This window comes from Dendrobates tinctorius, unplaced genomic scaffold (assembly GCF_039654945.1).
Source record: "Dendrobates tinctorius isolate UK_male_01 unplaced genomic scaffold, ASM3965494v1 ptg000017l, whole genome shotgun sequence".
Classification (NCBI taxonomy): Eukaryota; Metazoa; Chordata; class Amphibia; order Anura; family Dendrobatidae; genus Dendrobates; species Dendrobates tinctorius.
Window position 1 is genome coordinate 12,458,654 of NW_027361685.1, and position 12,763 is coordinate 12,471,416.

General features: G+C 44.2%; 1 protein-coding gene across 3 annotated transcripts in view; it reads left to right on the top strand.

Annotated features, from left to right (window-relative positions):
- LOC141082292 (uncharacterized) overlaps nt 1–12,763 on the top strand; it is a 987,535-nt gene that overhangs the window by 41,339 nt on the left and 933,433 nt on the right. The window contains exon 7 of one of the 3 annotated variants that reach the window (XM_073566244.1): nt 4,176–5,924. The exons of 1 other annotated variant lie outside the window; for it this stretch is intronic. In XM_073566244.1, the coding sequence (XP_073422345.1) occupies nt 4,176–5,527 (1,352 nt within the window). In that variant the 3' untranslated portion in view covers nt 5,528–5,924. Of the gene's footprint in view, nt 1–4,175; nt 5,925–12,763 lie in introns of those variants that run through there. One more of the 3 variants, XM_073566246.1, reaches the window with a different exon arrangement.

Sequence of the window (12,763 nt, forward strand, 5' to 3'; positions counted from 1 at the left end):
GGACAAGGGATTTGGGAGACATATCGGATGAGCAGTGGGAGTCGGTTTTACAATATGTCCCTAGAATATCTGTAAGTGAATCTGGGAGGGGGCCGCAGTTATACACTATACATAGGGTACACAGGACACCTGTGTGGATGAAAAAGGCTGGACTAAGGGCAGACTCTGGATGTCCGAGATGTACGATGGATGAAGTGGATATTCTTCATATGCCATTGTCTTGTCCAAGATTACAGGCATTTTGGATCGGGGTCCTGGATTTGGTGGAAAGCTTGCCGGAAGCAAATATTACTCGAGATCCATTGACGTGTATTTTAGATCATGTAGAGGAGGTGGCGTTGGATGAATGGGGTAGGTTAGCAATAGCCAGACTGCTTTATGTTACAAGTAAAACTATCACATTGCACTGGTTAGATGAGAATCCTCCAGCTAGGCAGGAATTTGTAAAGAGAGTTAATTTTGTAATCCTTATGGAGCGAAGCGTCTACATGAAAAGAGGCAAGATGAACCACTACGAGAATATCTGGGGGGGTGCTTGGACTTTCCCGGATTGGCTTCCGCAGAACTCGTCAAAAATAGGTTATTAGGGTTATAAAACAGTGTACAACATTGTAATGCATGGCTAAGGATTGTAGATGCGTGACGGGGGGGTTCTTGTTATGGGAAGGGGGAGGGATGTGTTTGGTGTATTTGCATTTATTAAAATATGGGGAAAGTATTATAATTTGTACTCTAATGTATACTTATGTATGTAATACTATCCTGTATGCTTTCTTCAATACTTTATTCGCTGTCGGAACATAAAAGTGCATAAGCCTCCTCTGCACTATAATACTGACCGGCCATTTTATTCGTTTTCTTTTTTTTTACGTAAATACAAAACTACGACGTGACTGACGTGACCAAATTATTGGGGAAACAATGGAGAAAAGCCTAATTCTTTACCCTACCCCTAACTTCAGAATAAACCCTAACTTTAGCCCCAACACTAACCCTAACTAACCTGCCTTATCTGTTTTTCTTTTTATTTGATATTTGGGAGGCAGAATGAACAAACAGTTGAACACCACACACTACTGGTTCATCCAACAAGGTTTTCTATTAGACTGTGAGCTGTCATTGTCTTGGTAAATAATTAAAGGTTTTTACATAGCTTGCCATTTTTATGGACAATTTAAAGGGGTTGTCCACTACTTTTTGTAACCCCCCATTATATCCCCCTGGGGCCCCTAATGATTTTTGTAATTACATTGCGTTGCCAATTCTGCCTGTGAGCGGCGTCATGCGGGCAGCTGATTCCAGGTCACGTGACCCCCAGGCTGCAGCTGCCGCTAACATCTGCTGATGTCATGTCAATTTCCTGACTCTGGAAATTGATGTGACATCATCAGCAGGCGTGACCCAGCATCAACACACTGCTGTCGCTCATCAAGAGTCACAGCAGTGTGTGGGCGGTGCTGCACCACACGTCACAGCCCCATCACTCTGCAGCATCTGTCTCCTCACCCATCAAGAGTGATGGGATTGTGCAGGGGGTGGACGGGGCTGTGCGGGGGGGTGGACGGGCTGTCTGTCAGCTGTGCGAGGGGTGGACAGGCCGTACCGGAGTCTGCGGGCTGCTGTGTGTGCAGTGCAGGGGTCTGCAGGCTGTCTGCTGGCTATGCGGGGAGTGGACGGGCCGTGCGGGGATCTGTGGGCTGTCTGCTGGCTGTGCAGGTTGGTGGACAGGCCATGCGGGGGTCTGCGGGCATCGATCTCCTGTAATAAAATAATAAAGCAACCTATACTCACCTTTCCGCTGTAGTCCAGATAATAATGAGGGTCCCAAGACTATCTCCCATATAGAGCAGTTGCATCAGCTGATGTGACCTCTCTCCAGGGACCCCAGCAATGAAATGACAGGCAGAGGTAATCCTCCGCTGTGTATCCCTCCACCACCGGGAAAGAGATCCCGTAACCATAGCCCTAACCCTAATCCTAATTCTCATGCAGCATTGCTGCAAAGTGAGAGCCTGAACTCATGTAACCTCAGTGATGCACTGCAGGAGCCATTGTCTCCTGTCAGTTCATCACTGGGAGGCCCACTCACCTGATGTCACTGTTCTGTAGGGGAGATCGTCGTGGGACACTTGTTATTAATTGGACTGTGTCGGACAGGGAGTATACGGTTTGTTTGTTTATTTTATTACTTTTTAATACAGGAGACCAAGGGCATCGCTTGGATCTGGGCGTGCAAAAAAAATATGAATTCCATGTTGTGTTTTATTTCATTAAAATACTTTATTCTTATGTGTGTGTGTTTTTTAACCCTTTATTACTATAAGATTAATAATGGATAGGCATCTTATTGACACCTGTCCATTATTAACCGAGCTTAATGTCATTTTCCAATAGCAAGGTGACATTAATCCCTTATTACCCCATATCCCACTGCTACACGGGAGTGGGAAGAGAGGGGCTAAGTGCCAGAATTGGCACATCTTATAGATGCGCCATTTTTGGGGCGACTGTGGGCTGGTATTTGTAACCAGGGGGGTCCAATATCCATGGACCCTTCCTATGCTATGAATATCAGCCCGAAACTGTCTGTGTTGCCTTTCTGGCTATAAAATTTAGGGGGACCCCACGTCATTTTTTTGGGGGTCCCCTATGTTAATAGCCAGTAAAGGACATGCAGACAGCTGCCGGCTGATATTCATAGCCTGGGAAAAGGCCATGGGTATTATCCCCTTCCCAGGCTACAAATATTGGCCCCCGGCCATCGGCTTTCCCCCTATGGCAAAGGAAATTGTGCAGGAGCCCACGCCATTTTTTTATTTCTTATTTTTTTTTAAATGAAATATTGTTCATTAATAAATATGGATATATCTATGGATATATATATATATATATATATATATATATATATATATATATATATATATATATATATATATATGGAAATATCTATGGAAATAAAATATCTATGGAAATATCCATGGCTATATCTATGGATATATCTATAGATAGATATATGGATCTATCTATAGATAGATATATGGATCTATCTATCCATCCATCTCTGTATCTATCCCATATCTATCTATCTATCTTTTTTTCTATCCTCTATCTATCGGTGTGTAATGTAGTGTGGGTTGGACAAGTGTAAAAGAGGAGGTTGGACAGAAATGACATCACAAATCATTTTTTGTTAAATAACATATCTTTATTTAGCTTGCAAAAACGCACACAAATCCGCATGTGAAAAACACATGAAAAGCGCATCAATAACGCACCTGCATTTTCTGCCAAGAGCTGCAGATTCTGTGTGGAATGATCCGCCCTGGAATCCGCCCGGTGTGCACACAGCCTTATAGCTCTCAGCACTATAACGGTGTGTACATGGGGACTTATTATTAAGAACGCCTGTGTCTGTGCGCGCTCCTGTGTGTGCGCTCATGATGCTTGCAATGTGTTTTATGTGAACCCGTGGCGGATTGTGCTGTGGATTTTTCCATGCAGATTTTGTTAAATCCGCAGGTAAAATGACTGGCGTCTTACCTGCAGATTTTGTGTGACTTTCACCTGCTTTTTGACACCTGCGGATTCTTATAATGGAACAGGTGTAAAACGCTGCGGAATCCGACATTCTGCAGTAATGAACTCTCAGCGTTTATGCTGCTGATTTTCTGCACCATGTGCACAGAGGTTTTTGTTTTACATTGACTATAATGGCACTGTACAACGCAGGAGAATCTGCTGCGGATCCGCAGGGCCAAATCCGCTGCAGATCTACAGTAGAATCCACAACGTGTGCACAGACCCTTACAATAAGATGCTTCAGATTGAAGAGAGAGGAGGGAGGGGTTTGGGTGTGTTTTGGAGTGGGTGTGCAAGGTGCTGGCTTACAGGCCAGTGCAATGCATCATGGAACTTGTAGTATTAGAGCACAGTAAGTCGGGAGAAAGGAAGTTGTCGATTAACCCGATGAGAGCTGGAGCCAGCACAGAAAATGTGCTGCTAGAGCATGATAAAAGGTAATATTGCTAATATAAACACAGTGGATGTTTTTACTGGCACATAATGGCAAGATTTATGAAAAAAAAGTTATAGTGGTGGACAACTTCTTTAAGTAGAAATGTTCAAAAATATAAAACTCAATGATATTTTATTAAAAAAATTGTTTTCTATCTTAGCAGATGACTGCACCAGGAGATCAGAGGGACAGCTGACATCTTCAATTTTTAAATCTGATGATCTTGAGATCCTGCAAGATACAACTGAAGTGAATGCTATTACTCCAGATATATCATCATCCATTCACAGCAAAGATCCGTCATCTGATCCTATGAAACAGGTCCCATCTTCTGATTCATTACCGACTACTAAGGAAAATCAAAGTCACAAAAGAGGCATTAAAAAACAAACTGCTCCTAAAGCAAAGAAGTCATTTTCCTGTTCAGAATGTGGGAAATGTTTTAACCAGAAATCAGATTTGGTTACTCACTATAGAACTCACACAGGGGAGAAGCCTTTTTCCTGTTCAGATTGTGGGAAATGTTTTAACCAGAAATTAAATTTGGTTATTCAACATAAAATTCACACGAGGGAGAAGCCTTTTTCCTGTTCAGAATGTGGGAAATGTTTTGCACTTAAATCACATTTTGTTAGACACCAGAGAACTCACACAGGGGAGAAGCCTTTTTCCTGTTCAGAATGTGGGAAATGTTTTAACCAGAAATCAACTTTTGTTAAACACCAGAGAATTCACACAGGGGAGAAGACTTTTTCCTGTACAGAATGTGGGAAATGTTTTGCAGATAAATCAAATTGTGTTACTCACCATAGAACTCACATGGGGGAGAAGCCTTTTTCCTGTTCAGAATGTGGGAAATGTTTTAACCACAAATCACATTTTGTTAAACACCAGAGAACTCACACAGGGGAGAAGCCTTTTTCCTGTTCAGATTGTGGGAAATGTTTTGCACGTAAATCAATGCTTGTTACTCACCAGAGAACTCACACAGGGGAGAAGCCTTTTTCCTGTTCAGAATGTGGGAAATGTTTTAACCAGAAATCAATTTTGGTTAATCACCAGAGAACTCACACAGGGGAGAAGCATTTTTCATGTTCAGAATGTGGGAAATGTTTTGCACGTAAATCACTGCTTGTTATTCACCAGAGAACTCACACAGGGGAAAAGCCTTTTTCCTGTTCAGAATGTGGGAAATGTTTTAAGCAGAAATCACATTTTGTAAAACACCATAGAACTCACACAGGGGAGAAGCCTTTTTCCTGTTCAGAATGTGGGAAATGTTTTGCATGTAAATCACTGCTTGTTACTCACAAGAGAACTCACACAGGGGAGAAGCCTTTTTCCTGTTCAGAATGTGGGAAATGTTTTGCAGATAAATCAAATTTTGTTACTCACCATAGAACACACACAGGGGAGAAGCCTTTTTCCTGTTCAGAATGTGGGAAATGTTTTAAGCAGAAATCACATTTTGTAAAACACCAGAGAACTCACACAGGAGAGAAGCATTTTTGATGTTCAGAGTGTGGGAAATGTTTTGCACATAAATCACTGCTTCTTACTCACCAAAGAACTCACACAGGAGTGAAGCTTTTTTGATGTTTAGAATGTTGAAATGTTCTACTCAGAATTCAAGTCTTGTTACACATGAGAGAATTCACACAGCAGAGAAGCCATATTCATGTTCAGAATGTGGAAAATGTTTTAAATGGAAAATAGATCTTGATCGCCATCAAAGAGCACACATTGGGAGAAGCCTTTTCTCCTGTTTAGAATGTGGGAAATGTTTTAACCGGAAAGCGCTTCTTGTTAGACATCAGAGACCTCACACAGAGGAGAAGCCTTTTTCATTTTCTTAATGTGGGAAATATTTTACTTGGAAATCAACTGTGAATAAACATCAGAGACGTCACATAGGGGAGAAGCCTTTTTTATGTCCATAATGTTTGAATAGTTTTAACCAAAATAGCATCTTCTTAAATGGGTTGTCTCTTGTCATTCCTCATTTTTGCTGAAAAAAGGATAAAAGTAAACTTTATTAATTCCAAATGTAAAACTATACCCATAATTCACCCCCTGAAGGTTAGTCAGAAGGTGACTAATAGAAAAAACATGTACCCAAAGTTCAGTGGGTGAGATGACGTATACACACTCACTGTCCAAGGCTCTCATTTCTACGTGCTTCATCGACCTCACCAAAGGCGACTCATCAGGAGAGTATTTAATATTGACCTATATTCAAATGAGACTAGACAAAAAAAGCTAAAATCATGTTATCCGAAACAGTCAGAAAACTAGCCACATTTTGGCAGATCCCAGACCTCAAACTATATACTTCGTAAGTTTATAAGCCCCTCCAGTGTCAGGAATAGATAGTATGTGACAATACAGTATAATTCTTGTGATTTTTCTCCTATAGGGACTGCCCTAGTTTGGTATAATCTTAATAATAATCTTTATTTTTATATAGCGCTAACATATTCTGCAGCGCTTTACAGCTTGCACACATTATCATCGCTGTCCCCGATGGGGCACACAATCTACATTTTCTATCAGTATGTTTTTGGAATGTGGGAGGAAACTGGAGTACCCAGAGGAAACCCACGCAAACAAGGGGAGAACATACAAACTCCTTGCAGATGTTGTCCTTGGTGGGATTGTAACAGCTGTTAATTAGTAGTGCAGACAAATTGTCCTAGACTAAACTCAGTCTTCAGACGGCCCAATATGTACCACTCAGGGAAAACTTACCTGCTCCAAAGATCATTAGAAGCTTCTAACTAATGGCCGTGCTGCGGTCTGTCAGGGAATGAGTGCAATATCGGTATAAAGACTAGGGATATGTGCAACCATAATGTCTGGGAGATCTGTGCCATTATTTAGTATGAATATGGAAATTATCTCTGAAAGATAAGTGTTCCCTGAGTGGTATATACTGTATTTTCACATACTATCTATTCTCGACACTGGAGTGGCTTATAAACTTACACAGTATATAGTTTGAGGTCTGGGATCTGCCAATATGGGGCTAGTTTTCTGACTGTTTCGGTTAACATGATACATGCAGGGCCGCCATCTGGGCATTACTGCCCTGACTGGCGTATGGGGCCCGGAGGGCAGAGGGGGCCCGCATCGGGCCTGGTCTCCTCTGCTCACTGGGCCCCTATCGGCAGCTAAACCGGGACCTTGGCGCAGTGGCAGTTAAACGCTATTGACATGCGGGCCCGGCGGCCCGCACGTCAATAGTTAACAGCCACGGCAGCCACAAGCCAATCAGAGGCTGGCAGCTGACGTCAGCAGCAGCATGCACCTCGCCGGCATGTGACGTTAGTGTCAGTCGCCGGCTAGAGCGCGCTGCAGCGTGGAGGGAGTGTGAGCGTCGCCCGCCACTGGAACGCGGCCATGTAAGGAGAAATTGTTTTGTTTCTTTTCTGACAGCGGCGATCCGGGGGGCAGAATGCTGGACTGGGGCAGAATCCTTAATATGGGGCAGAATGCTGGACTGGGGCAGAATGGTTAACATGGGGCAGAATGCTGGACTGGGGCAGAATAGTGAACATGGGGCAGAATGCTGGACTGGGGCAGAATGCTTAACATGGGGCAGAATGCTGGACTGGGTCAGAATGCTGGACATGGAGCAGAATGCTGGAGACTGGGGCAGAATGCTTAACATGAGGCAGAATACTGGACTGGGGCAGAATGCTTAACTGGGGCAGAATGCTGGACTTGGGGCAAAATGCTGGGTGCTGGGACAGAATGCTGGATTGGGGCAAAATGCTGGGTGCTGGGGCAAAATGCTGGGTGCTGGGGCAGAATGCTGGAGACTGGGGCAGAATTCTGAACATGGGGAAGAATGCTTGACTGGGGCAGAATGCTGGATATGGGGCAGAATGCTGGATACTGGGGCAGAATGCTGGAGACTGGGGCAGAATGCTGGACATGGGGCAGAATGCTGGACTGGAGCAGAATGCTGGACTGGGGCAGAATGCTAAACATGGGGCAGAATGCTGGACTGGAGCAGAGAGCTGGAGACTGGGGCAGAGAGCTGGAGACTGGGGCAGAGAGCTGGAGACTGGGGCAGAATGCTGGAGACTGGGGCAGAATGCTGGAGACGGGCAGAATGGAGATACGGGGCATGATTGGAGACAGATGGGGCAGGGTTGGAGACAGATCACACAGGATCATGGGGCAGGATGGATACAATGGAGATCATATGGGGAAGAATGGACACTCATGAGGGCGGGATGGGAGAACATATGGCTAAAGCCAGGAATGAGACACACAGGGGTCAGGATGGGGGATGTTATTACCATAGGGGTAAATTAAGGGATATTATTACTGCAGTGATGTATTTAATTTTTTGAGTATACTGTTTTAAATGGGGGGGTGGTCCTGTACTGTGCAGAGCGACACTGTCGCCTTTTTTATTCATGTGGTGTAATGTAGTAATTGGGAAAAAATAAATAGTGTGTTCTGCAAGCGGAGCTCTAGATAACTGTTATTTCCTGCAGAGACGAGTGCTGGCTGGAAGAAGTGATGGCGATCTGTGCTGGATGAAGAAAAACAAGGATGAAGGACTTCACCTAGAGACATCACTGGTGAGTTAGTGTGTTACCTGTACACTGACACTATACATTGTATACTATATACAGAGGTCCTGTGTATGATATAGAAGAGTTAATGGTTTGCTTTTATATCCCTTTAATTACCTTTAAGACTTCAAATGCCTTTTTTCCTATTATTGCTATGTGTTATTCTTATGTAGAGTATTAGTCTCTGTCTTCAAGGAAACTATACTTGTTATCATATTTGTTCTCAACAACATGTTCTGGGTACATTGTAAACAAGGTACGACCCTGAGGTGATGGTGGGGGTCAAATGAGCTCCATAGAGCCACATATTGTTGTAAATGGTATAAAAATATTGCCTTTTGCTGCATTACGTCAGATAAAGTGATTTGACCACTGCGTGTGTGTTGAGTCTCTTTGTCTCCAAGCGCTTGTGAACAGAAGGGCGAAACCTCGTACTCTGGCCTCACTGGTGATCTGGCAAGATCTGACGCTTGGTCAGAACAAAAAGCAGCTACGACAGTTTTGACGCCCAACGGGGACCGTGTGGAGACCAGCCTATTCGGAATCCATATGTGGGAGTTTCCTGGGAGGTTGAAAATGCAGAATCCAGGCTGCAGCAGGTGAGAACTTTTATTCTTACACTGATTTTGCATTTGCAACCTCTCTAAGGATCTCTACTAGAGTTGAGCGACTTTGGTCGGATCGGGTTTCGTGAAACCCGAATGAAACAAAATAAGTTTCAGATGAAACTCGTCCGACTAGAGCAAAACAAAGTCGGAGTTTCGTCCGAAACCCGACCCCAATGCAAGTCAATGGGAAATAAAAGTCGGACGAAACTCCGACTTTTTTTGCTCTAGTCGGACGAGTTTCATCTGAAACTTATTTTGTTTCATTCGGGTTTTACGAAACCCGATCCGACCAAGGTCGCTCAACTCTAATCTCTACATATCTCTGGGTAAGACTGTACAAACACGGTTCAAAAATAACCCACATCACCAGTGAGCGGTGAGTATGTCCGTATGAGAGTTGAATAATAGAGTAATAAGATAATAATTGTCATCTGTATTATCTGTTAATCTGTTCTGGCAATATACTAATATACTAACTGGTCGTGTACTGGTGTACTGTGTATCACAAAGTCTGGGATAGACTCTGTGCAGCGTCTATTTTGGATTTTCAGTAAATCATATGAGGCTCTATTTTGTATAGGGCTGTGGTTTTTGGTTGCTCAGGTTTTCATTGATTCCTGTTGCTTAAGAAGTTGGCTTTGGTGTTCTCAGAGTGTCAGTGGACACGGCTGCAGGTTAAGGTGTCAAATCCAAAGTGCAGGATACGCAGGCTGTGTGAATCCTTGTATATATGTCTATGAGAACCTCCGAATGAAATGAGAGATGAGTAATTGAGATAAGGGATTTTTGTTATCTTCTCTTTGTAAAATCAAATGACCGTATGAATGAATCATCACACATCATTTTGTGTCAAGAGATTTGTGACCTTTCTAGTTGTGGGGGAATCCCGGACAGATGCGTTATAGATATTTCAAATCTACATCTGAGACTGAATGAATTGAGTAATGATATAGCTCGTGTTATATGTGGCATTACATTGTAAAGTTTCCTGAATGCATTTGGCCATAAAAGGGCAAGACTTGGTTACTCACATTATACAGTTATCTGCTCTTACATTGAAATCCCGTGATTTTGAGTTTTTCTTGTAGAAATTGATTTTGATTAAGTCTAAAGAGCTATGGCATTCTGTTAGTTGAAGGACACTACATTCTGATGGGAGGGGGAATGATGGCGCTGCGCACTTTCTCTTCTCCCCTTCTCTCGCTCCTCTCGTCTTATCTCTGCTGAGTGTCTAATGAGAGGATTCACAGAGCGGCGCTCAGATTCTCTGTGGTTCTGAAAGGCTCGCTATAAGATTTGTGCATTTTAAAGCAACAGTACTTAATTGAAATGGAAAGAAATTGTGGAAGCTGAAAGTAAAATATGGTGCCTAATTTAGAAGGAAATTGTAAGTGATTGTTTGGTCATTAATGTGTTTGAACCCGCTTCTAGTTGTGTGATTGATTTGTATAGCAAATTGTGTATCAGCAAAGGAGGTAGCCGACTGTATGGCTGATAAAGTAGGTCAGAGGCCTATCACACCTGGGCCTTCTTACTTTAGTCAGCAGGTTTTCTTGTTGTGGATGAGGAGAGGGCAAGGAGCCCTCTGGCTATACCTTGGCAGGCTCACTCTGACTTGCTATGTGTGGGCTGTAAGACAGAGGTCCAGACACACAGAAGAGCATTTCAAAAGAAAGATGAGCTGTCTAAGTTAAAGTAGCCTTCCCACAATCCATGGAGCTGGGCTGGAAGGAAAAAGGCCTATTCCTATTCTAGTCAGCTGATCTAATGGGTGAGAGCCTTCTCGTTACATCCTGTAGGTCTACCGGGTGAGAGGCAAGGAGCCTTCCCGCTACAGCTTGGCAGGCTCGCTCTGACTTGCTACGTGTGGCCGCCCGTAGATAAGGTTAGGCACACTAGAGGGGCATTTCAGAATAAAGGTGAGCTGTCGGTAGAAAAAGGTTGAAGCCATGGCAACTGGTGCATATACAGAGGATGGCTATGGGGGTGCATGTATGGAGGGTGACTATGGGGGTGCATATACAGAGGGTGGCTATGGGGGTGCATATACAGAGGGTGGCTATGGGGGTGCATATACAGAGGGTGGCTATGGAGGTGCATATACAGAGGGTGTCTATGAGGGTGAATATACAGAGGATGGCTATGGGGGGTGCATATACAGAGGATGGCTATGGGGGTGCATATACAGAGGGTGGCTATGGAGGTGCATATACAGAGGGTGGCTATGGGGGTGCATATACAGAGGATGGCTATAGGGGTGCATATACAGAGGGATGGCTATGGGGGTGCATATACAGAGGATGGCTATGGGGGTGCATATACAGAGGGTGGCTATGGGGGTGCATATACAGAGGGTGGCTATGGGGTGCATATACAGAGGGTGGCTATGGGGGTGCATATACAGAGGGTGGCTATGGAGGTGCATATACAGAGGGTGGCTATGAGGGTGCATATACAGAGGGTGGCTATGGGGGTGCATATACAGAGGGTGGCTATGGAGGTGCATATACAGAGGGTGACTATGGGGGTGCATATACAGAGGGTGTCTATGGGGTTGCATATACTATAGAGGATAGCTATGGGGTGCATATACAGAGGGTGGCTATGAGGGTGCATATACAGAGGGTGGTTATGGAGGTGCATATACAGAGGGTGGCTATGAGGGTGCATATACAGAGGGTGGCTATGAGGGTGCATATACAGAGGGTGGCTATGGAGGTGCATATACAGAGGATGGCTATGGAGGTGCATATACAGAGGGTGGCTATGGAGGTGCATATACAGAGGGTGGCTATGAGGGTGCATATACAGAGGGTGGCTATGGGGGTGCTTATTGTTGTGAGTTCATTTTCCCCTTCACTACTGAGGCCCGAGGAACTCCCTCTTCTGGTGAAGAAAGGTAGTGAGCCTGATTGTCAAACACCTGGGGCTGATGATGATGACTGGCTGAGTGGAGTTAATGACTGGATATAAGGCTGCCGACGCCCTTCTGGCCTGCGGGTGATTTCTCTGTGGACTTCTAGGAAACCAGTCTGATTCCTGCTCATCTAAAGCTAAGATTTCTGCTTTGCCTTTTTGCATTAGTGTTTTGTTTTCCTTGCTTTTCTGGATTCTGCCATTCCCTGCTGGGGTGAGCTGAATCTCCTTTTGCCTGTTGCTCTGTCTTCAGAATATTCCTGAGTACTGACATAGCTTTGTTGAAGCCTAGCGTCTTCAGGGCCTTTTTTACTGTCAGTTTGTTGGCTCTTATTTTCATAGGGTTGTTCACGGATTGCAGACAGCAGCCTTCCTGTCCTTTCCTATCTAACCTAGCGTGGGCCCCATCTTTGCTCAGTCTATCTTTCTGTCTGTGTTTTGTTCTTTCTTCTTGCTTCACCGTCATTATATGTGGGGGGCTGCCTTTTGCTTTGGGGTCTGCTCTGGGGCAGTTTAGATTTCCCTTTCTGTCTTTAGGCTATGTAGTCCTCCGACTGTGATCGAGGGGCCTAGGGCATCGTAGGAGCCCCCCACGGCTACTGCTAGTTGTGTTGATAGGTTCAGGGGTCTGCAAT